Source organism: Erinaceus europaeus, chromosome 9 (genome assembly GCF_950295315.1).
Source record: "Erinaceus europaeus chromosome 9, mEriEur2.1, whole genome shotgun sequence".
In the NCBI taxonomy this organism is placed as follows: domain Eukaryota; kingdom Metazoa; phylum Chordata; class Mammalia; order Eulipotyphla; family Erinaceidae; genus Erinaceus; species Erinaceus europaeus.
The window spans coordinates 44,525,852-44,552,080 of record NC_080170.1 but is presented as its reverse complement, the minus strand read 5'-3'; the positions used below and the strand labels follow the sequence as shown (position 1 = coordinate 44,552,080).

The following is a 26,229-nucleotide window of genomic DNA, read 5'->3' as shown; positions in this document are numbered from 1 at the left end:
GGAAAGTAAGCTGAAGACTTATCAGGACACTAGAAATGGACCTACCCTATGACCTAGCAATTCATCTCCTGGGGATTTACCAAAAGGAAACAGAAACACCTATCAGAAGAGATCTATGTAAATCTCTTCATAACAGCACAATTTGTAATCACCAGAACCTGGAAGCAACCCAGCTGTCCAACATCAGATAAGTGGCTAAAAAAAAAAGTGATATAGGGGGCTGGGAGGTGGCACTGCGGATTAAGCACACATGAAACAAAGCACAAGGACCTGGGTAAGGATCCCAGTTCAAGCCCCCAGCTCCCCACCTGCAGGAGGGCCGCTTCACAAGCAGTGAAGCAGGTCTGCAGGTGTCTGTCTTTCTCTCCCCCTCTCTGTCTTCCCCTCTTCTCTCGATTTATCTCTGTCCTATCCAACAACAATGACAGCAATAATAACAATGATAAACAACAAGGGCAACAAAAGGGAAAAAATAGCCTTCAGGAGAAGTGGATTCATAGTGCAATCACTGAGACCCAGCAATAACTCTGGAGAGAAAAATGTGATATATATATATATATATATATATATATATATATATATATATACTGTTAAAAATGATGAAGTTGTCTCCTTTGCATCCTCTTGGATGAAACTTGAGGACATAATGTTGAGTGAGATAAGCCAAAAAGATACAGATAACTACCAAATGATCCCACTTGTTAGTGGGATTTAATAAAGTAGGGTCAAGTAGGGATGGAGATGGAGAACAAATTGAAACTGTACATCATACTGTATTGCACCAAAGCAAAGGACTCTGGGGAGGGAGAGAGAAGAGTGAAAGAACTTTGGGGCCTGGTACATAATGAAATTGTATGAATATGTCAATAAATGCATTGTAAAGCATTAACCCCCTCAGTAAAAAAGAAAAGCATTTTGAAAGTGCTGAAATTGGAGGTGGAGGAGCTGTCAAACTAGAACTCTAAATCAAGTAAATATATCAAAATTAAATTAAAAATGAAATCAAAGTAAGTTTTTTTCAAATAAAGTCTCAGAAAGTTAGCTGCCAAAAGATCTCTAATCCAAAAAAAAAAGTAAAGTTATTCAGAAACTAAGAAAATATTACCAGATGGAAACTTGGAGCTACCCAAAGAAATGAAGAAAGTTGAAAACAAAAATGTAATTTTTTCTCATATTTTAACTTTTAAAAAATAATTGTTTCAAAAAACCAACAACAGTATGTTATGGTACTTAAAATATGTGGGAATAAAATAAATTTATGATAATAATAGCAAGTGATAGGAGAGGGAAACACAGAATTACATTATTTTAAAAATTTTTAATTAAGTGGTAATAGTTGTATTTAAGGGTATACCATGTCAAATAAGCAAAACACTACAAAATGCTTGATCCAAAAAACCTAGAGAAAGATGATTATAGGATAAAGAACATATTAAAACAGTTCTGAAGATATATATACATTTGCCTCCAGGGTTATCACGGGAGCTCGGTACCTGTACTACAAATACTCTGCTCCTGGAGGCCATTTTTCACATTTTGTTGCTGTCATTGTTGTTGGATAGGACAGAGAGAAATGAAGAAAGGAGGGGAAGACAGAGAGGGGGAGATAAAGACACTTGCAGACCTGATTCACCGCCTGAAGCAATGCCCTTCAGGTGGGGAGCCAGGGCCTGGAACCAGGATCCTTATTATGCCATATGTGCTTAACCCACTGTGCTACTGCCCGGCTCCCAAGAAATAGATTTAAACCCAACACTATCTACATGTACACTAAATGCAAATGACCTAAACATTTCAATTAAATGGCAGATATTGTCAGATTGAATTTAAAAAGCAGAGTCCAAGTATATTGGGTCTAGAAGAAACCACCAGTAAATATAAAGTCAAATGTAAGCTAAAGTTAATATGATTTTTAATAAATTATAAACACTAGCCAAAAGAACTCTGAAGGTTTTTTTGTTAATATGAGAACAAAGAATATAAACAAGATTAAAGAGGCACATGTAATAACTCTAAATGTTATTCACATAATAACAGTTTTGTAATATATATATAGAATAGAAAGGAGTCATAGATGAATGCATAATTATAGTTGAGGGTTTCCATAATTGATTTTTAAAAAAAGTATACCAGGGCCAGTTGTTGGCACATCCATTAGAGCATATATGTTGCCATATTCACTGGCCTGGGTTTAAGCCCCTAGTCCCTGCCTGCAGAGGGGGAAGCTTCACAAATGGTAAAGTGGTGCTGCAGGTGTCCCTCTTGTTCTTTTGCTCACTTGCTTTCTATCTCTCTCTTCCATCTCAATTTCTGTCTCTATCAACAAACAAAATTAAAAATAATAATAATAAAGGTAAAAAAAGCTGTGGGGAGTGATGGATTTGACATGCAGTCAATAATCCAAGTGGTGATAATGTTAAAACTTTTTCAAAGTATACCACAAATTCGATAAAAATCCAGGAGTTCTGAACCATACCTGATCCAATTTTTATAGACATTTTTAGAATACTCTACCTAACAAAGCAGTGCTTACAAAATTAAAGAATTTACAATGATATTAGACTATACAGAATAAAGATAGTCATCAAACTGTACATTTATATTGGGTACAATGGGGCTAGGAGATCTACCTTACTGTGTGTGAGGTCCTGTGTTCAAGCTCAGCACCAAATGGCAGCACCATAAAAAACAAGAGAACCATTGATGGTGCAACAGTGCTATAGTGTCTTCTCTCTCTCTCTCTCTCTCTCTCTCAATGAATGGTAAGAAAAACTGGCCCAGGGAGGCTACTCAATCATGGCATCACACATGCATGAGACAATCTCATAACACTAGTGCAATCTCTAACAGTAGCTTTTTTTTTTCTTTAGTGAAAAAGAAATACTTTTTGTGCAATTAAATATCAATAAAGTTAGTTTTTAAAAAGAAACTGGTGGCCTAGAGAACAAACCCACACTCTCTCAGAATTATATTCAGGACATTTAAGAATCTCTCTCACTCTATCATCTTCCAAACTTGATTCTTTGGCAAGCTCAGTCTGGATTTTCTGTAGTGTTTTGAGCATGAATGGGTGTTGGATTTTGTCAAAGGCTTTCTCTGCATCTATTGAGATAATCATGTGGTTTTTGGTTTTAGTTTTATTGATGTGGTAAATGACAGTGCTTGACTTACATATGTTGAACCAGCCTTGCATTCCTGGGATAAATCCCACTTGGTCATGATGAACAATCTTTCTGATATACTGCTATATCTGGTTGGCCAGAATCTTTAAAATTTTGGCATCTATTTTCATCAGAGATATTGGTCTGTAGTTTTCCTTTTTTGTTGTGTCCCTATCTGCTTTTGGTATAAGGGTGATGTTGGCTTCATAGAAGGTGGAAGGGAGTGTTCTTGTTTCTTTGATCTTGTGGAAGAGCTTGAGAAGTATGGGTATTAGCTGTTTCCTGGAGGTTTTGTAGAATTTGTTTGTGAAGCCATCTGGTCGGATGGATTTTCTATACTATGTTGTTTGTAACCCTTTTGTGGTTTAGGTTGTTCATTATTAGTTTTTCTTTTCCCTTTATTGAGGGGATTAATGCTTTAGAGTTGACAGTAAGATACAGTAGTTTGTACATGCGTAACATTTCTCAGTTTTCCACATAACAGTTCAACCCCCTTTAGGTCCTCCTCTGCCATCATGTTCCAGGACCTGAACCCTCTTCCCTACCCCAGAGTCTCAGTATTATTTTTTTATGTGTTTCATTCAGCTGCTGAGGTAAGCTGTCACCATGAAATATGTAGTCTCTCATTGTTCCTGACTGTCGTGTTTTACATAGTAACTGTGGACACTGAATTCGGGGATGCTGAAGGGTTTCTCCTTGAGGAAATGCAGGTTACATTCCTGTGAGAAACTGGGCACCACATTTTCATCAGCTAATCAACACTTAATCTTGTTTTGTGTGTATTTCCATTTAAAACATCTTTACTTGCAGTGTTCATTTACTGAACTCGCAGATGACAGCACTGTAACTCATGTCTGAAGGAAGCTTAGTGAACATACAAACTTTTTCCCTAATGCACATCACACACCAGGCAGTGCATCAGAATTACCCTTGGGGCAAATTTTAAAGAGAAATAAGAAAATGTCAAAATATAACATTAAATATATCACAAAAAGGACTTTAATGAATGGGAGAAATGATGCAAAAAAGCAGAACAAAGCCTGCTCTTCCTCAGCTGGGAGCATGCAGGTGAAGAGACCCAGGTTCTCCTGTATCTCACAAGTCCAAGAAAGACTACAAATAACAAAGAAAAAAAAACACGAGTGTTGATTTGGGGATGGCAGTAAATTTTAGCAAGTAAGAAAAGTCCTAAATATGGAATCCAAGAATAAAAAAGACCATCTGCATTTCAAAGTATTTTGTAAGGTGCAAAATGTTTAGGAGGCATTCAGTAATGTATCCAGACAATTGGAAGGACAACAAAAGAAGGAATTGACTCATAACTTCTCTTAAATCTCTAGTAAGAACCCATATCTAAAATTCATTTTAGGAGTTATGTTCACGCTGGAAGACAAGTTCTCTGGAGTAATCTGTTGAGACTCTTACAGAGACAGATTGGTGTCCATGGTGAGGGAGAGGCTGAGAAAATAATCTATCACCATCTGCTATGTGTAATATTCATTAAAAAATAAGTATTCTTATTCTACATTAACAATATGAAAGGTACCTAGTTTTGATTGGGGAGAGGATAAAAATTGATGATGTTTCTAATGCACAGGGTATTTGCCATTTTACTTTTTTATTTTTAACAAGAGCGCTATAAAGAGAAAGATATAGAGAGACAGAGACCAGAGCACTGCTCAGCTATGGCTTGTGATAGTTCTGGGGATTGAACCTGGGACTAAAGAGCCTCAGGCATGGAAGTTCTGCATAAACATTATACTATTTCACCAGCCCATCATCTTACTTTTTGATGAAAAAATAGACCATAGAATATATCATTTAACTTGCTCCACTAAAATTTTCTAAGAATCAGTTGCATTTTCTAAGAATCAGTTGCATTTCTATAAGCTAAACACAAAAATATCTGAAAAAGAAATTAAACAATATCATCTGCCATATAATTAAGAACAATAAAATACTTAGGAATGAATTTCACCAAAGAGATTAAATTCTCAAACTGAAAAGTTTGACTTCGATAAAATAAATTGAAGAAGACATGCTGCTCTCCCAAGATGGCGGCTCCTCCGGGCGAGTACTTCAGCGTTGGGAGCTGGTGTCGTGCCGGACGTGCCAGGAGCAGCGACTGCAGGGCGAGGTTGTAGCCTTCGACTACCAGTCCAAAATGCTGGCTTTAAAATGTCCCTCTTCCAGTGGAAAGCCCAACCATGCAGACATCTTGCTCATAAATTTACAGTATGTTTCAGAAGTGGAAATTATTAATGACCGAACGGAAACCCCTCCTCCCCTAGCTTCACTCAATGTTAGTAAGCTTGCCAGCAAAGCACGGACAGAGAAGGAGGAGAAGCTGAGCCAGGCCTATGCAATCAGCGCCGGTGTCTCCCTTGAGGGCCAGCAGCTTTTCCAGACCATTCACAAGACCATTAAAGATTGTAAATGGCAAGAAAAGAACATTGTAGTCATGGAAGAAGTTGTTATTACACCCCCATATCAAGTGGAAAACTGTAAAGGCAAAGAGGGGAGTGCACTGAGCCATGTACGAAAAATAGTTGAAAAACATTTTAGAGACGTGGAAAGCCAAAAGATAATGCAGCGTTCACAAGCCCAGCAACCACAGAAGGAGGCTGCTCTGTCATCCTGAGTCCACATACACAGAGGACTCTACAGCATCCAGCCACGGAGGCGCTGGTGGTGGCTTCAGCGGAGGCAGGCCGGGGGAGGGAAGGGATCCTATGTTTCTTGTTGACTCTTGTTAACAGAGTCAGCGTTTCCAAATCTTAAACTTGAACAAACAAAACACCCAACAACAACAAAGAACAAGAGAATAATTTAAATGTTGAATCATTACTTGACTAACAGACTTTGGTCCACCATGTCCTTTTCACAGCCCCCTTTTGAAACAGTCACCTTGTTAATTTTATTTTTGAAATTCCTTTCCTGCTCTGCCCTTTTACCTCCGACTTTCCTTTCCTACTCTGTCCCTGCTATTCTGTTTTTATAAGTGGCTACACTTGCCTTCTGAGTGATTGAAAGAAACTTTTACATCTTTTTCAAAATAAAAGTAACAAGCTGACTGTGATACTTAAAACTGAGACTAGAGCAACAGACAGAGGTCTCACTTTTCTTTTTCTTTTTTTTTCTTTTTTTTTTTTTTTTTTTTTGCTCAGGGCATGGCTTGAATTAGTTTTATTTTTCTTAACTTTAAATATATATATGAAAATATATATTAAAATGTTCTTTAAATATTTTCTGCTTCTTGCAGGTCTCTTTTTACTAGATCATGGCCACTCATCCCTCTGAAAATATGGCCCTCTCCACCACCCATAACCAGGCAACTAACTTGATGTAGTTCATAGCAAGAATCTTCTGCAATACTTTGTAGATCTAGTGTATGCAGATGGGATTCAGCTTTGAGGGTTCCTGATGGCATTTAGCCTTTAACTGTGTATCAGTCTCACATTTGGCCAAAACCTCAGGATTCTCCTTCTGCCTTTTGTCTTATTTCATGGTACTAGAAGAATCTCCTCACAGTTCTCCTGTTTCCTAGATGGGAGAGTTGGTTGCCCTTCTTCCTGTGCCCTCTGCAGGAAACTATTTTGCATGGCACATTTCTGCTCTTTCTTGAGGGATGATTGTCTTTCCTAAGAAACCTGGAGTCCACCTGTCCTGACCTCTTTTAAGTCTTTATTCAGAGCCACTAGCCCAAGAGAAAACTTGGGTGGTCTATCGTTTCTTTTCTGCCAAAGTCCTATTGTACCCCTTCCTCATAACCCTAAATTCTACAAGCTTATGACAGTTTGTACGTGCTCAGCCAATGAGCAGAAAACCTGGAAAGAATTTCTGGACATTAGCCCACTAGTTTAGTGTCGAATAACCTGCTGAGAGCTAAGACTGACACTTGTTGCCCTTGTGCCTCCCAGACAGTGTCATGGGGCAGAGTGCCGTCATCACTCGATGAATGCGATGTGGGTGATGCTCATGTGACTGGCTAGAGCTTTAGGGGTGGGATAGGGGGTTACTTTTTTTTTTTCTTTTTTTGGCCATGGTCTCTTCCCCCCCTTTTTTTTAAATAAATGGATCAAAATTAAATAATTCAAGCCCTGCCTTCAAAATGAATTTTTTTAGTATTGTTTAGCAAAAACAATAAAACCCCAATTTTTTTAACCATCAAAAAAAAAATTGAAGAAGACACAAAATAAATATGAAGAGATCCCATGTTTATAGGTTGTAGACAGTAACATAGTTTTAAAAAAAACATTCTTCTCAAGGTTATCTCTAGATCTAATGCAATCTATATCAGCAGTCCAGTGACATTTTTTATAGAAATACACAAAGCAATCCTAAAATTTGTATTAGGCCACAAAACACAACAGGCAAATCAAGCCTAGGAGGATGAACAAAAACTGGAAACACCACACTTCCTGATGTCAAACTAAACTACAAACCTATAGTCATTGAAAGAGAATATTGACATGAAAATATAGACACAGACCAATACAACAGAACTGATAATATATAGATAAACTTTCACACATATAATAAGCAAAAATGTGGCAAATGTGCCAAAAATATTTAATGGAGAAAGGACAGACTTTTTAATGGATGATGTTGGAGAAATTATTCAAAATGGATTAAAGATTTAAGCTTAATACTGGAAATTATGAAATTCTTAGAACAAAGCATACATTTGGAGAAATCTTCTTCACATTAGCCTTAACAAATTTTGGATGTAACAAAAAAGATGTAAGCAACAAAAGTCAAATAAATGGCAGCATATCATACTAAATACTTCTGTACACCAAAAGAAATAATTGACAAAATGAAAAGACAGTTTACAAAACAAGAGAAATGTTTTCAAATCATATATGTGGTAACAAGTTAATATGCAAAATACTCATCCAAGAGCAAAAAAAAAGAGTTAATCTGATGTTTATAACCAATGGATTAATTAAATAGACATTTTAAAGAAGATATGCTTTTTAAAAATCCAGCTTTCTGGTCCTTTTTCCACCTTAACATCATCTCCCCAGACAATAACTTAGATCCACCTGCATATCAGATGTCAGGCTCAGGGGAAAAAAAAAAAACTAGTATAGTCATGGGCTCTTTGGAATATAACTAAAATAGAACTACTAACTATCTATAAAACGGAGACTCCCCCCAACTCTTCATATGAAATTTTCCAGCCTTTAGGTTCATGATTAGTTAACAATTTTGGGGGCTCTATATGTTAACTCTTTTTTTTTCAGCCACCAGGTTCCAGATGCTAATATGATGCCAACCGGACTTCCCTGGGTAGACAACCCCACTAATGTGTCCTGAACCTCGCTTCCCCAGAACCCTGTCCCTCTAAGGAAAGAGAGAGACTGGGAAGGTTGATCCACCTGCCAATGCCCATGTCCACCGAGGAAGCAATTACAGAAGCCAGACCTTCCACCTTCTGCACCCCATAATGACCCTAGGTCCATACTCCCAGAGGGATAAAGAATAGGAAAGCTATCAAGGGAAGGGATAGGATATGGAGTTCTAGTGGTGGGAATTGTGTGGAGTTGTACCCCTCTTATCCTATGGTTTTTGCCAGTGTTTCCTTTTCATAAATAAAAATTGTTTTAAAATAATAATAAAATAAAAAGAAGAAGAAGATATACAAGTGGACAACAGGTATATTAAAAGATGCTCAGCATCACCAGGCATTACGAAAATGCAAATAAAAAACACAATGACCTCACATCTGTTAGAACAGCTACTATGAAAAAGACAAAAGATAGCCAAGTACTGGTGGAGTTACTATAGAAAATAAGACAGAATTTTCTCCCAAAAATTAAAACATAAAACTAATATATGATCCATCAATCCCATTTCTGACTATATTCAATATTTCCCAGGGAAATAAGATTGGAATCTCAGCAAGAACCTGCATGCCCAAGTTTATTACAGTATTATTAACATAGATATGAAAGCAACCTTTCTGTGAGAAAAATAATATATCTTAGCATGCCAGGTTTTGTGCCTGCCTCAGGTTTGCACAACCCATTAATTAACTGCTCTGCAGGGCTAACAACTTCTGTGACTTCTCAGATGCTGACAGGTGCCTATGGGGCCAAAGCCCTGCACCAGGACAACTGCCATATCATGATAGGCACCTGCGGTGAATGGGGAGGTATGTGACTTGTTGGTCCTTGGAGTTATACATATGTTAAGATCCCAATAGGGGTGCTCGTTAGAAGAAACCTTGAAATATTGTAAGCTTGTTAGAAGAAATGTGATGGCTTTGCTATCTGTTACCTCTACTGCAGCCCTTCTGCAGATGTCTCTACTCTGTTTTTTTTTCAACATTTTTTTTATTTAATAAGGAATGACAAGTCCACTGATTAAAAGGGGTACAATTCCACATAATTCCAACCACCAGAGTTCTCCATCCCATCCCCTCTATTGGAAGTTTTCCTATTCTTTATGCCTCTGGGAGTATGGACCCAAGATCATTAGGGGATACAGAAGGTAGGTCTGGTTTCTATAATTGCTTCCCCACTGGACATGGGCATTGGCAGGTTAATCCATACTCCCAGCCTGTTTCTGTCTTTCCCCTTGTTAAAGAATCATTATGCCTTTTGCTGATGTAAGTTATTTTGGAGTTCTTTTGATGTATCTTGTGACTAACTGCTAAAAAGCAGGAGACCCCAGGGTGTCAGTGTTACATTGTTTACCTTCTTCCTTAAGGACAGCCAAGTGTTTAAGCCACAATGGGCCCCCAAAGTTCCAGTCTCTGGGTAGTTATTTATTTGCATGAATCCTGTTTGGAGATTACAGTATCAGAGAGCCACAATGTAAGCCTACACCTTTATTTTATTAGTAATTTTTTATTATTTATTTTCCCTTTTGTTGCCCTTGTTGTTTTTAATTATTGTAATTATTATTGTTGTTGATGTTAGCCTACACCTTTCTATCTGAATGGTATATTACATAGATAATGGAATGTTATACAGCTATAAGAAAAAGAAGATATCCTGCCATTTGCAACAACACAGATGATTCTTGAGAGCAGTGTGTTCAATTAAATCAAAGAAAGGCACATACAGATTTCCAGAGGAAGAGTCATAGTGCTCTCCTAAGACAAATTATTTGAAGAACATCAAAGTACAGAAACACCTCTGGAACACTGCTAACATTGCCTGAAGACACACACATTCACAAAAGTAAGTGAGTGTATAGATGCTTGTCTGGAGGGATAGTGATCAGGCTTAACAAATATACCTTACTAGCAGCATGGTGCACATCATCCACTGTTGTAACTAGAAGTGCAGTGCCATGGCATAACTCCAGAACAAAGAGAAGCCGCTGATTCTTGAGTCCTGGGTTTAGAGAACTTCCAGGGTTAAGGGAGGTGAACAAGGGGCTAAATTATCCATAAGGATACTCACCTCTGGAACCTAAAGGAAGCCATATAAAACTGGCAACTGAGCCTAGCAGAGCCAATCTAATCAATACTCCCTCTGCCAAGAAAAAAATCATTTAGGTGGAAATAGTTTATGTCAGACTTGAATGGTTTCCTACATGTTCAGGTCAGGATATAGAAACATTGTCCTGCTGAATTCCCAGAGAAGGAACTATGTCTCATTCACTGAGGGTCTAGGAAAGTCTGTGTGCAGCAGAGAAGCCTTCTCACCAGACTGTGCACCTCCCATGCCCCCTGTGACAACTCCTAGAGCATTCCTATACTATAACATACAAAAAAAAAAATTCACAACCAATGTAAAGGTAAGTATAGAATCAGAGTGAAGGAGGCTGGGTGGTGGCACAGCGGATTAAACGCACATGGCACGAAGCACAAGGACCAGCTTAAGGATACCAGTTTGAGCCCCTAGCTCCCCACCTGCAGGGAAGTCACTTCACAGGCGGTGAAGCAGGTCTGCAGATGTCTATCTTTCTTTCCCCTGTCCTCCCTTTCTCTCTCGATTTCTCTCTGTCCTATCCAACAATAGTGACAGCAATAACAGCAATAACAATAATAACAACAATGATAAACAACAAGGGCAACAAAAGGGAAAAAAGAATCAGAGTGAAAGACTGCAAAAAGATGTTGCAAAGCAGTAATGCAAAGGAAAGAGCAGGGACTGGTCTTCTCGTGTCAATAAAATAGGCTTTCAATCAAGAAAAGTAATAATAGAGTTGGATATTATGCCCCCACACCTATGAACATCGAATTTTTGACAAGGGCACCCAAAATAGTAAATGGAGAAAGAAGAATCTCTTCAACAAATAGTATTGGGGAAAATGATGTTGAAACATGCAGAAGAATGAAACTGAACAACTTTATCTTACCACACACAAAAGTAAGCTCTAAATGGATCAAGTATTTAGATATTAAAGCAGAAACTTATCAAATACTTAGAAAAAGGTACTTGCAGAACTCCTTTCTAAATTTTAAAGGTGTCTGCAACGACTCAAGTTCATTCTTAAGGAAAACAAAAATAAACCAATGGGACTAACAAATTGAAAAGCTTCTGCACAGCAAAAGAAACCATTACCCAAATAGACTCCTTAAGGAATGGGAGAAGATATTTTTATGCCATACATCAGACAGAAGGTTAATAATCAAAATATGCAAAAAATCTCACCAAACTGGGGGGGGGGGTGACACCATCCAAAAGTAGGGAGAGGATGTGTACAGAATATTCAAAATAGAAGAGATCCAAAAGGCCAACAGACATATGAAAAATGCTCAAAGTCACTGATTATCAGAAAATTTCAAATAAAAACAACAATGAGATACCATTTTACTTCTGTGAGAATGTCACACATCAGAAAGGATAGTAACAACAAATGTTGGAGAGGTTATAGGAACAGAGTAACCCTTTAACACTGCTGGTGGGAATTTAAACTGATCCAACCCTTGTAGAGACCAGTCTGGAGAACTCTCAGAAGGCTAGAAATGGACTTAACTTTTGACCTAGCAACTCCTCTTCTAGGGATATATTTTAAGGAACTAGACACACCTATCCAAATAGATGTGTCTATACCTATGTTCATTGTAGCACAATTTGTAATAGCCCAAACTTGGAAGCAACCCAGGTATCCAACAACAGATGAGTGGCTTAAAAAATTGTAGTGTTACACAATGGAATATTGCTCAACTATTAAAAATAATGAAGTCACCCTTTTTCACCTCATCTTTGATGAAGCATGTTCAGTGAGATAACCCAGAAAGAGAAGGATGAATATGGAATAATCTCACTCGTGGGAATAACTTGAGGAAAAAACCAGTAAGGATATACACACACAAAAATAATAAGAAGAAGAATCAACAACTCAGATTGGTTGGGTATATTGCACCAAAGCAAAGAACTCTGGGGAAGAATGAAAGGGAGATGGGTGGGGGGATGGGTGACTTTCAAGTCCTGTTTCACCATGATGGAAAAGGACCTAAGTTGGGGATGAGAGTGTTTTGCAGACACCTATCATGGCTAGATGGGGAACTGTACCTATGTGCCAACAACTGTACTGTAAACTATTAACCTCTCCATAATAAATAAATAAATGGATACTACACAATAATCTAAGAAAATATCTGACAAGAACATATAACTATCATCGATATATATGCTCCCTGTGCAGATTAACCAAAATATACAAAACGAGGACTAACAGACAATAAGGGGTACATTGACACCAATATAGTAATAGTAGAGAATCTTAACAAGAAATATCTTTTTGTCAAAAGAAAGGTCATCTGGGGGCTGGGCAGTAGTGCATCCTGTGGTATTCATGCATCAGTGGTGCATAAACAAGGGCCTGCAGAGAATTTCATGAGTGGTGAAGTAGTGCTGCAGGTATTTTTCTTCCTCTGTTTTTTCTCCCCTCTCAATTTCTCTCTGTCCTATCAAATAAAAAGAAGAGAAGGGGGGAGGGGAGGGGAAGGCAGGGGAGGGAAGGAGAGGAGAGGAGGGGAGGGGAGGGGGAAGGGAGCAGAGGGGGAAGGGAGGGGAGGAGGGGGAGGGGAGAGGAGGAGGGGGAGGGGAGGAGGGGGAGGGGAGGGAAGGGGAGGGGAGAGGAGGGGGAAGGGAGGAGGGGAAGAGGAGAGGAGGGGAGGGGAGGAAAGGAGGGGAGGGGAGGGGGGAAAGGAGGGGAGGGGAGGGGAGGAAAGGAGGGGAGGGGAGGGGAGGGAAGGGGAGGGGAGAGGAGGGGGAAGGGAGGAGGGGAAGAGGAGAGGAGGGGAGGGGAGGAAAGGAGGGGAGGGGAGGGGGGGAAAGGAGGAGAGGGGAGGGGGGGAGAGGAGGGGAGAGGAGAAGGGAAGGGGAGGGGAGGGGAGGGGAGAAGGGAAGGGGAGGGGAGGGGCGGGGAGGGGAAAAGGGGAGGGGAGGGGAGGGGAGAAGGGGAGGGGAGAAGGGAAGGGGAGGGGAGGGGAAAAGGGGAGGGGAGGGGAGGGGAGAAGGGGAGGGGAGGGGAGGGGAGGGGAGAGGAGAGGAGAGGAGAGGAGAGGAGAGGAGAGGAGAGGAGAGGAGAGGAGAGGAGAGGAGAGGAGAGGAGAGGAGAGGAGAGGAGAGGAGAGGAGAAAAAAATGGCTACTGGGAGTGGTGTATTCATCATTCAGGTATCAAGACAGATTTTTTTTGTCTCCCTACAGACTGCATATAATATATACATATATATATATATATAGAGAGAGAGAGAAAGAAATATATCAACAAACAGAGATCTTAAATGTAGCTATAGATAAGATGCATTTAATAAACACAAATAGAAAAAAATGGATATGCATTTATCTCAAATACCTATGGAACTTTATCAGATTACATCCTGATATTGGTATCATCTCTAGAGAGTAAGGCAGAACTGTCTTCTGGGAGTCAGTTCTCACACCTGCATTCTGTTACCAGCAAGTCTAACCGGGGTGGTTGGGGGAACCACTATAAGAAAGTCAAAAAGATTTTCCTGGAATCCTATTCATGAACTCTCATGTACACCTACCCTCTTTTCCTCTCTAGAACTCCCCTTCTCACTTTATAGTAAAACTATATTTTTCAAAGTATGTCACAGACTGTTCTCCCGGATAGGTGTCTCCTCAAATTGAAAACTTCTTCTATAGAAAAATTCTCATTGTCAGTTTCGACTTTCTGTTCAGTAAGCAGTGGGCCATTTTGTTGGTGACAATGACATAGATAATCTCCAGATGGAATTCCTAGGTTAGAGTGTTTCACTGGAGGTTGTGGACACTGGATTTGGGCTTGACTTCACTTCCCTTCACTGACCTTTCACGTAAGTCTCCACACATATTGTGCCACAAAGTTCTGAATGTAGCCTTTAAAAAAAAGAATCAAAAGACTAAATTAGTTAAAGTATACACAAATGTATACTTTAACTCAAAGCTGTATGCCTTATGGATTTTCTACACACTATGGGACAAACACTCTGGAGAGCAGTTTGGGAGCTAGAAATGAACCTACCTTATGACCCTTCAATTCTTCTTCTGGGGATATATCCTAAGGAAACAAGCATACCCATCCAAAAAAAATCTGTGCATACCTATGTTCATACCAGCACAATCTGTAGTAGCCAAAACTTAGAAGTGTCCTAGCTGTCAAACAACAGAGGAGTGGCTGAGAAAGTTGTGGTATATATACACCATAAAATACCACTCAGCATGCAAAGCACAAGGACTGGCTTGAGGATCCAGGTTTGAGCCCCCAGCTCCCCACCTGCAGGGGAGTTGCTTCACAAGCCATGAAGCAGGTTTTCAGGTGTCTCTCCCCTTCTCTGTCTTCCTCTCCTCTCTCCATTTCTCTGTATCCCATCCAACAACAATGACATCAATAATAACAATAATAACTACAACAATAAACAACAAGGGGAACAAAAGTGAATTAATTAATTAATTAAAAATAGAGAATATGTACTATTCAGCTGTGAAAAATTATAAATTTACCTTCTTCACCTCATCTTAGATAGAGCTAGAAAGAATCACATTAAATGAGATAAGCAAGAAAGGAAAGGGTAAATATGGGATGATCTCACTCACAGACAGAAGTTGATAAATAAGAACAGAAGGTGAAACACACATCAGAACTTGGACAGGGATTGGTGTATTGCACCAAAGTAAAAGACTCTGGGGGGTGGGAGTGGGGAGGTGGTGGAGTCAGGTCCTAGAGCATGATAGTGAAGGAGGACTTAGGTATGGGGGTTAATGTTTTGCAAAAAACAGAAATTTTACTCAAGTCCCAACAACTGGATTTATTGTTAACTGTAAATCATTAATCTCCACAATAAAATTAATTTACTTACATACATCCAGGTTCATAAAGGTCCACCTACCCAGTGTTTTAGTCAAGTCCATGGGCATTCATTTCCCAGAGCCACAGCAAGGCAAAGACTTCCCAGGAACTTTCCACCAATAAAACAGCACAGACTGAAAATGTCACTTGTGTGAACGGCCCAAGTCCCACTCACTTTCACTTCTATAAGCTTGTTCCTCACTAGTTTTCTTGGGCACACAGTTCAAGTTTAAACCCAGAAACCCTGAATAAGTATTGAACTATAACTGAAAAAAAATAAATAAAAGTTAAGCTCTTCATGTTTGGGAGGAAAGCCCCTCTCATCCATACCTTATATCCCCACCCCCTCATCTGCCCTCTTTTCTAACCTCCTGCAGTTGAATCTCCACACAAGTTTTAGGAATCCCTCTCCCATTCTTCGAGAATTAATCATATCTCCATCTCCCAGCACCATTCATGTTCTGCAATTAGTGAAGTCCTCCAACTTGAATGATCCATTCTAGATTAAAGCCCTATATTTGGAGGTAAAGGGGGCACAGGAGTAAAGCAGAGCTGTCCATAGTGGTTCTGACTATGTCATTGGAGGGGAGGGGCAGAGGCAAGCAGGGGGACTAGCAACCCGAACCCCTGGAGTGCAGATTTAGTTTGGGTTCTCTACTCTGTCTCTTTTGTTACTCTCCTATCAGTCAGAGCTAGAAATGTGCCTCTTTGTTCTCCCAATTTTCCAGCAAACAACTTGAACAAAGAGTCCAACCTCCCAAGAATATAAACAGCCATTCTCTGAATAATGCTCTAAGTCACTGACTTTCAATTTGACTTGAATTAAAATTCCCTGAGGTGCTTTTCAAAAATTGCAAAGCTCACAGACCCACTCCCAAGATTTTAATTTAATTGATCTGGTGCAAAAATTCAAATGCCTGGAATTAAGCTACAGTTATTCAAAGAGTTATTGACTGATAACTATAAGACCTGTACTGGAAAAAAAAAAACCTGTTGTGGAATTTACAGTCTAGACAAGCTTTCTTTTTTATTTTTTTTTTAGATTTTATTTATTCATTTATTGACTAGAAACAGAGATTAACTAATATGGAAGGGTAGATAGCAAGGCAAAGAGACATACACCTGCAAAAGAAAGAAAGAAATAAAAGAAGGGGGGGAAGGAAGGAAGGAAGGAAGGAAGGAAGGAAGGAAGGAAGGATGGATGGAAGGAAGACACCTGCAGCCCTGCTTCACCATTTCATCACTTGTGAAGCTTCCCCTTGCAGGTGGGAACTGGGGGCTTGAATCCAGGTTCTTGCGCACTGTAACATGTGCAATCAACCAAGTGCAACCAATACTACTGGCATTTAGATTTATTTCTTCAACCTGCCTTTCTTCCTAAATTCCAAGATTGAGAGCCATGCCTCTTATTTTGTACTTCAGTATTTAAACATGAACTGTGTACTTTAGTATTTATACATTTTGTACTTTTCAAAATTATACAAAATTTTGTATTTCTGTGTATTTTAAATGTTCCTGTCTCCACCTCATTTGAAAGAAGACTTAACAAATTATGATGTGTTTGTAATTTATTTATTCTTATATTTTTATTAGTGATTTACAAGATTATTAGATAATAGGGGTATAATTCCACACCACTCCCACCATCTAAGTTCTGTGCCACCCACCCCCCATGGTAGCCACCCTAGTATTTCCAAGGTCATAGTTATGGGTTGACAATGTGTGTGTGTGTGTCTGTCTGTGTGTGTGTCTGTGTGTGTGTGTGTGTGTGTAGAGGGCAATTTTCTCTTTTCAACTTCATGTGTTTCAATCCTCTATGTTCTACATATGAGTGAAATCATCATAGTCTAGACAACCTTTCTTAAGGAGAGAGCAGGAAACATTCCATCAGCAAGATTCCAACAAGTGCTGCATAAAAAGAAAATGCTAAAGGTTCTGTGTTCCAATAAGTTTTGGAAAAATCTGAACTGTTAAAGGATATTAGCAATAAATACCTTTTTGCTACAGGACTGCTCAGAAGCTACCACATCAATAGGTATCTTGCTGATACTACCTATAGTATGACTTTTTTTTCCAAACCTATCTGACCAAATAACTTCACTTGTCAATTTCATAAGGAAATTCTAAGAACCATCATCTAATAAATATATCTTGAAATTTTCTGTTGATATTCTCTGTATTGATCAATGTAGATATGTTATTTTTAAAGGGGATTTTGTCCAAAAAAAGTTACATACTATTAACTATACCTTTGGCTTAATCTTTATCATTTCATTTCTCTGCAGTGAGCAGATCTTTTGTTTTTTTTATATTCACAATTTTCATTTTATTTCGTACTTGTATAATCCTACAAAATCGTGTGTGTGTGTGTGTGTGTGTGTGTGTGTGTGTGTGTGTGTGTGAAACACTGACAAACCATAAGATAAGAGGGGGTGCAATTCTACACAGTTCCCACCACCATAACTCCATATCCCATCCCATCCACTGATAGTTTTCCTATTCTTTAACCCTCTGGGAGTATGAACCCAGGGTCATTATGGGGTGCAGAAGGTGGAAGGTCTGGCTTCTGTAATTGATTCCCAGCTGAATATGGGCATTGACAGGTGGATCCATACTCCCAGCTTGTCTCTCTCTTTCCCTGGTGGTATAGGGCTCTGAGCAGACCTTTTGAATGGTAACCAATTCAATGAACTCAGTGGCATTCTTCCATTAAAGACTACAGTCTATGTCCCTCTGTAAAAGAAATTTGCAAATCTGCAGCAGCTTTGAGTTCATCACAGAAATAAAATAAGCTATGTTAGCTGTGAAAACACCAATGGTGCAGTTGCAAATACTGGAGTCAAACCCATAGGGTGGGTCTGTGTCTCTTCATTTGTGTTTCCTCACACCAAGAATGGTTACTGCCTCAGACATGTCCTGGGTTCAAAATAATGTATTTTCTTCTTCAGCCAGGATATTGGTAAATCACATAATCAAAACTTTTTGCAACTTTGTACCCTTTCTCCCTAATTTAAAAAAAAAAAAAAACTGTGATGGGGTCTAGGATTAAGGAAATCAAAACCTGGTCTGAGACTTAAACCTTGGAAAAACTGGCATCCTCTGCCCAAAAGCAGTCATTCTGTTACTTTGCTTGCACCAAGATAAAACCTTGCTGATGAGGACCCCAGGCCCAGGGCTGAGCAGATGAAGCCATTGTGACCTATAGTAGGTGCCCCTGATAAAATTTCTGAGTTGTTTTCTGGGGTTGGACGGTACTGCAGCGGGTTAAGTGCACATGGCACAAAGTGCAAGGACCAGCGTAAGGATCCCAGTTCTAGCCCCGGGCTCTCCACTTGCAAGGGGGGGGGGGTGTCTCTTCACAAGCGGTAAAGCAGGTCTGCAGGTGTCTATCTTTTTCTCCCCCTCTCTGTCTTCCCCTCTTCTCTCAATTTCTCTCTGTCCTATCCAACAACATCAGTGGCAAAAATAACAATAAGGATAACATTAAAGGGCAACAAAATGGGGGGAAATACAATAAATAAAAGATTTCTGAGTTGTTTTCTGTAGATGCACTGTATGGTCATTGTGCCTTCCTCTACAGAACATACCCACCTTTCCCCCTTAATAATGCACTTGATTTTTTTTCTGTAAAATCCCCAAAAGTATGTATAGACTGTGTGTATATGATCACTCTAACCATACTTGGTATAAAAACAAACCCCACTTCTTCTGTGAAACTTACTTTATAGCTTATTCACTCCTAGACAAGTTTCCCAACTTTGACACAACTAATATTTTTTTTCTTTTGTAACAATGGACCCTTCCTTGTAACTTTTGGCATTGAGAAATGCTTTGTTAGTTCAAACTGTTGATGTTTGTAACTATTTCTTCTGGCCTGTGGTAGTAGCATATAAACTGAACTTTCCATTGAAGGACATGGGAAGCAGATAATAAAATATCTCCATGTCTATTTCTACAGCTTTGACTATTTATATTAAGTACACACCATCTCCTAGAATATTTATGAGGTTGCTCAGAGAAGCCCACACAGCTTTTTTTGAGAAGACTTGGTAGAATTCTAAGCCACCACACATACTATAGCTGAATGCTTGTGTCACCCCAAAATTCACAAGTGACATCCAGACCCCCAATGTTATGGTATTATTACAATAAAAAAATTTATGTGGGCTATAGGGTCCTTCTCCTGTTCTCAGACTCCTTTTTTATCTCCCCAACCCCCTTTTACCTCCTAATATGATTTACTTGCTTTTATAGCCTCTGGTCATAAATGACAGAGATTTTCCAAGCCAAAGATCTGAGCATAGAAAGAAAGTATAGAATTATTTTTTAAAGGGGGGGGTTGCAGATAACTGTACAGGCTTCAGTCACAGCACTAAAGCTGAGCCCCCCACAGCACAGACTAAATGGTTTATGGTGTTCTCTTGTAAAATTCTAGGGGAAACAATTCTTCAGCTGGGGCTTGGCCTTGGAACTAGCATCTTATCACTTGCTGTACCTCAGATGACTCATCTGAAAAATGGCACAATATTAGTACTACCTTATAGAACTACTATGAGGATTAAATGAATGAATGATAGCAAAGCACTGAGCACACAACCTGGCAAGTAACAAGTGTGGTGTGATTACTTTTTTACCTAGATTCTGAGAAGGAAAACCACTTCATCTTGTGGAGCAAGAATGCAGGGGCTGGAAGTGGGTGTGGGGGAAAATTAAGTCACTCCATGGGACTCTGCTTGTCCCAGCACAGAGCCTTGCTCCCAGAAAGCTCTCAAAAAAAAAAAAAATGGTTACTGGATGCTGGGTATCTGCCTATGTACCAACCCCATCCTGAAGTTTTTGTTTTGTTTAAATGACTGAGGGGCAGGGGATTTAGAAGTATTTTTTTCCAGAGCCCTGCTCAGCTCTGGTTTATGATGGCGCTGGGCATTGATCCTAAGACCTCAAAACCTCAACCATGAAAGTTGTTTGCATCACCATTATGCTGTCTCTTCAGCTCACCAATCCTGGTTAATAGTGCCACATACACAAATGGGATTTGTTGTTGTTGTTGTTTAGTTAATAGGGGTGTATATTAACACCATTCCCTCCACCAAAGGTCTGTGTTCCACCCACCCCCCCACCCAGTGAAGCTGAACATCTACAAATTGGATTTTTTTTTTTTTAAAGAAAGACAGCCCCTGGAATGTTCACTGGTAGGGATGTCATCCTTCCCACTCTCTATTTCCCCTGCTCTGCTTTTTCTGACTGGCATCCCCTCACCCCTGCCAGATTAGCACATATTCACCCTCAAAAACAGCTTCTGGTTTTGTTCTTTCACCTTCCCTGCAGAGGACAGAGCTGCTGCAGAGGCTAGAAACTCTTGCAGAGGTGCAGGCCACCAGCTCTTAGACACCTCATTAGACACCTGCTCTTCCAAGCTCACTTAAGGAGACTGAGCTGCTGCCATGGGCTGTGGGTTATGATTTCCCCATGTTACAGATGAGGAAACTGATTGAATACTGCAACTACTACAACTGACTAAGATTAAAAAGCCTGATGTTGTTTAGGCAGTAAGCAAGGATGCAGATTTGAATCGAGTTCTATCAGATTACAGATGGCAAATCTTCCCAGTCTAATATTCCTTTTTTTTTTTTAACTTCCCCTACTTCACTCTTCTTCTTGCAACTTCCTGTGTGGCAGTTTGTCTGTTCCACTACTTCTAAGTATCTACTCTTCCTAAGTTGGCTATAAGGAGTAGCCATCTTCATCAATTTACAACCTGTGAAGATCTACCCTCAAGCAAACTTCCTTCCACACACACTGTGACACTGCAGTCTCTCTCTCTCTCTCTCTCTCTCTCTCTCTCTCTCTCTCTCGTAGGGGGAATGTGAAAAAATTCTACCAAGTGGACTGGGGGTGGGGAAGTCAAGTAGTTACTAAATTTATCCAGTGAATGGGTTTAGGTGATAATAAAGGCAGATGTTGCTATAGCAACTGACGTTCCAGGATGCCACACACATCTTTGTGCCTTTGTGCAAAGTGCATGGGATTGGAGCAAGCCTCTCTGCACAGGCACTGTGCACAGCAGGGCTTGCTGACCACTGTGCTGTTCACACCCATGCAGTCTTCTAGGACGGTGGCTGCAGCTGAGGCTCCAGGTAAACCTGGCAGCCAGCAGAAAGGCATTAGGAGACTGCACTGTTTCCCTCCTGAGGGGGCACACTACTTGTATCTATACTTTCCCTCTTTTCCATGCTAGTTCCAAACACTGCTAACCGATTTCTTTTTTAACATCACTGACTGGAAGGAAAAGTGTTAGTAGAAACAACCCACCTTGGTGTATGGGGAGAACCAGGGCACTGTGCTTTCCAGGAAGAGCCCAGGCCCCTCACCCAGCCCAAACCAACCCCACTTGGGGAGTTTCTGCCCCAAATTATCTCCTCCTCAAATGCCAGACACCCAGTATGAGACTCTCACCCTCACCTACCCTCTCTGAATCACACAAAGCGGGGAAGAGCTGTCCTGAGGGCTTCACAAACTCTGAGTCCTAGTTCCTGCCAGCCCGCATGAGAGAAGGCTGCATCTCTACAAAAGTGCTATCAAAGTGGGGTACATTCACAAGTAGGTGAACATGATAAATGGCAAATATACACATCCCACCACTGTTTGCCTTTTGCACAGAGTCTTACGTCAACAGGAAAAAACGGAAGTCACACTGCAGGGATTCAGATCGGGGACAATCTCTGGCAGCAATTAGTTGCTAGAGCAGCAGCTCTACACAGAGCTATGACAGGAGCTACACACGCACACACACACATACACACACACGCACACGCGCACACACACACACACAAGAAGTGGGTGTTCAGGGGCTCAAAGTTTGGCTGGATAGGCAGGCAGGTACACTCATGGACACACAATGGACACTGCGGCAGATGTGTCTCTGAGTAGAGGAAGCCAGAGTCAGAGGGAGGCACTGTCTGTATGAGCCTGGACAAACAAACCTACCCCCTCTGAGCCTCAGTTCCTCATCTGTGAACTAGTAACAATGTCTGTGGGGCTCTGTCTTCATGGTCATGTTTATTCCATGCTTCAGACTTTCACCTATTTCACTGGTCTGCTTCTCCGGTAGAACCCTAAATGTACTTGCCTTCCATTGGTGCTGGATTCCTAGACTGAAAAGGCCCTTATTTTATCACCAAGGCTTTTCTAGAAGGGAGCACACTCAGTTCTCCCCACCTGAGAGCACTCAGAAGGAGGCAGGTGGATAAAACCACAGATCCCTTGCTCAAGAGCCCTTCAGCAGTTCTACAAAACAAGTGTGGAGCTACCTCTTCCCAGGCCAGGCTCTCTAACAGACCAAGACCAAAACATCCATGATTTGTACTAATGAGTAGAAAAGGCTGCTTAGATTATTCAGCTTGGCCAATTAACACGTAAACAAACAGGTGAATGTAAACCAAAGCCTGACAAACCCAATGTACTCTGTTCATTTAATTCAACATGAGTCGTTCAGTTTTAATTAGGACAATGCTTCACAGTATATTAAGAGGAGTTCTGTAGTATATGTTGTGGAAATAATGAAGGCTTAGCAACAAGACCTGCTTCAGTGCTATGCTATTAAAGCTTTACTGAGAAGGGAGGTGAGGCTGCCAGGTCTTTGTGGAAATGACTGGGTTGGGAAATTAGCACTGTTAGAAAGAGCTAGGTGAGGCAGAGCTTGGCAAAGCCCCCAGACTCAAATAAATCAAGGAACTCTCATCTCATGAACTCAAGGACCAAGTTCACTGCTGAACCTCGGGGATGCCTAACTTACAAATCCTAACAGGCCTGGAGAATGTACCACCACCACCAAGTGCAGGCACTGGGCTCAGTGTCATTAACAAGTACTACTCCTGTCCTTAGGGAACTCAGTGTAGAAATGGAGATGGGCATGAATGGAATGCACTACAGAGAAGCACTGAGTATGTGGGAGCATGTGAGAAGGCCACTGGGGTGGGAGTAGAGCAGAGGGAAGATTAGAACAGAGTTTTGGAGCGGTGTGAGGTGAGTTGGTCAAGATAAGATTTGAAAGAAATGATTGATCCAACTCAGTCTCTTGTCTACTCCTTGAAACCCTTTCTTCACCAAATTTCCTTCTGTTCCACCATGCCCTCCCAAGCTCCTTAGCTGAAGGCTCCTTATCTTACAAATTTCCAAGTGTTAGATGGCCCAGCACCTGGAACTCAGACCTCTCTATCTTCTCTTTCATGCTCATTGTCTAAAGAGTTCACCAGCATCTCAGCCTCAGTTACCACCTGCCATTACCACCTGGTGTTATTTCTAGCTCTGATCCCTCCTCTCTAACTGCCAATAAAACATCTCTGCTTCATGGTCTCTATTTTAATAAGCATTTTACATGTATCCACTTAATACCTGTAAATAGATATCTTTATTAATCTTTACAGGTGTCTACTTATTTAACAGGTACAAAGATATGTTTAAGAATGTTCTCCAGACATTCTTAAACATATCTTTAATTTCAGATAAGCAAAATGTAAAAGTTGACTTCCACTGTCTATTTCCTCAAACAACTCTACACCATCATTCTTTCCATCTGCCACCATAACCCCCAAAATGGATCTTTAGTTCACTTTCTCTCTCATATCAATAGCTAACTTTATATTACCTCTGCCATAAGACTGCAACTAGGTCTGCCACAAACTCTGTGGCCTCACCATGGACCAAGTTATCATGTCTCCCCCTGGAGTTTGCACCTAAATTGATGTCCTCACCTCTCCTTTGTGGACCATGATCTTTTCACACTATGAGTCAGACCAAGTCACTTACCTGCTCAAAACCTTCCATTGTTTCCTATGTCACACAGAATAAAATAAAGTCTCTCCCATCACCTAGAAGTAGTCCATATAACCTGGACCTTCACCTCTTTGGTCTCATCACCCTCTATTCCCCACCCCCAACTCCTCACAACATCCAGCCAAACTGGCCTAGTTCCTGTCCTTTGACTGTCTCAAGCATCACTCTCCACAACCCCCACCCTGGAGTCCCCTTTACTGAAATTTCTCCCCCAAGACACTACTTTACTTTCTCACTGCCTTCAAATGTCATCTCCTCAGAGGGGGCCACCATGGTATAGATATTTTTACTTATCATACCAGGGGGTCCTAGCAAGATGCAGATGGAATGCTCAGCTAGAGATTTTTCTAGAAGATACTATTCACAAAGGAAACTGAGAAGAGATTTGGAAGCCTCTTACTGTTGGCCACACTAAGAGTCTTATACCACCCTCAGCCACCCTGAATCCTGAAGGGATGAAAGGAATGAGCAAGGAAGGTAAGCTATGTCACTAGAGCCCATCTGAGCTGGAGCCAGGACTGAGAGTGAGGGGTGCTTGGGAGAAAGCAACCACTATGGCACTGTGGCCAAGCAGGAGCAGGTAAAACAAATCTCTGCCCTTTTCCCACTCTGAGGCTCCCTGCTTGTGCCCATTTTAAGCAAACCCAGCCTGGAACCAGAGGCAAGAGAGCCTAGTGATAGGTCCACAAAGTTCATAACACAAATCAGAGCACAGAACACACTGGGGTAAATTGCACTACTCAATATATGAGAATACTAGTTCCTCTTCTGCCAGGCATGAGGGATGTGGGCATTAAGCCAGCTCCCCCTGCTCCACATTCCTGATACTATAGCCTATTTACATAATCATTGTTTTGCCTGAAAGATCCCCATACATTCCATTCCTTTGATCTATCTTCTTTCTACCTCAAGACCCTCCCTGCCTGCAGGGTAACATTAATCCCACCAGTTAAGACCCTCGCGACAGTTGCTAAGGAAGTTTCTACCTTCCCAGCCCGCTTTTGCCTTTCTCCACCCTCTTCCTAACCATTTCTGTTTCCGACTTGCCACTTCTGGTTCTATCCTGTAAAAGCGTTGTCTCTCAGATCAATAAAGACATTGCATTACCACTCTGCCATGAGTTCAAGACTCTCTCTCCTCTGTTGCTGAGTGAGTAGCAGCCCAGGCTGGCTCCAGTCTAGTTCTCTCCAACCCACAGAGCACGCGCCCAGGAAGAGGCATCCCCATGCTAGCCCAGCAGAGGGAGGGTTCTGTATTACCAGGTAGGGTCACAGCATGTCACTTTCTTTGGCCAAAATCATATCCAGACATAAGTTACCACATCCTCTCTTTTGTTTATTATAAAGATCAAGGACAATCCAAAGAACAAAGACCACCATAGCCAGATACCCAGAGTGGTAAGCTATGAAGTAGGGTCCCCTCCTTGCACATATAGCATAAGCAAAACACAAATCTCTGTGACTTAGATGTGTTTGTTATAGCAGCTTTATCCTTCCCCTTCCCTTCCCTACCCTTCCATTCTCTTCCCTTCCCTTCCCTGACTGACTGGTCCCTCTGCTAAAATAGCAGCCCTCTTCATCATTATCCTTACTGTGTCTTGTTTCTTTCATCAGATTTGTCACTCCTGATACACTCACATGCTTAACTGAAATGAAAACCAAAAGTGCAGGACATTGTTCACCACTTCTTCTCAGCACCTAGAATGGCAGCCGATTAACAGTAGATGCCAAAACTCTTTATTGAATAGATGAATGAATAAATGAACTCACAATAACCCCAGAAAATTATTAATTATGTCCTAGGCTCATTCACACATCGGAATGAGTGAACTATCAAGCAATTTCCTTAAAGCTAGCCAGTTTAACATTATCAAATGCAAAGTTTGGTGTTCATTGCTGAAAGGCCAATTAATCAAGAGGTGAGGGTTGGTGCAAGATAAATAGACTTAATTAAGAGCTAGAAAAACC

General features: G+C 40.6%; 1 protein-coding gene and 1 pseudogene across 2 annotated transcripts in view; one reads left to right on the top strand and one right to left on the bottom strand.

Annotated features, from left to right (window-relative positions):
• CACNA1E (calcium voltage-gated channel subunit alpha1 E) overlaps positions 1-14,447 on the bottom strand; it is a 558,522-nt gene extending 544,075 nt beyond the window's left edge. The window contains exons 1-2 of the mRNA XM_060197790.1: positions 14,408-14,447; positions 10,580-10,651 (exon numbers count right to left, since the gene is read on the bottom strand). Coding sequence (XP_060053773.1) covers positions 10,580-10,602 — 23 coding nt within the window. The 5' untranslated portion in view covers positions 10,603-10,651; positions 14,408-14,447. The remainder of the gene's footprint in view (positions 1-10,579; positions 10,652-14,407) is intronic.
• Positions 5,208-6,406, top strand: LOC103115987 (protein LSM12-like; annotated as a pseudogene). Its single transcript, XR_009551575.1, has one exon. The product of XR_009551575.1 is annotated as a protein LSM12-like (transcript).
• Positions 14,448-26,229: the final 11,782 nt, after the last annotated feature.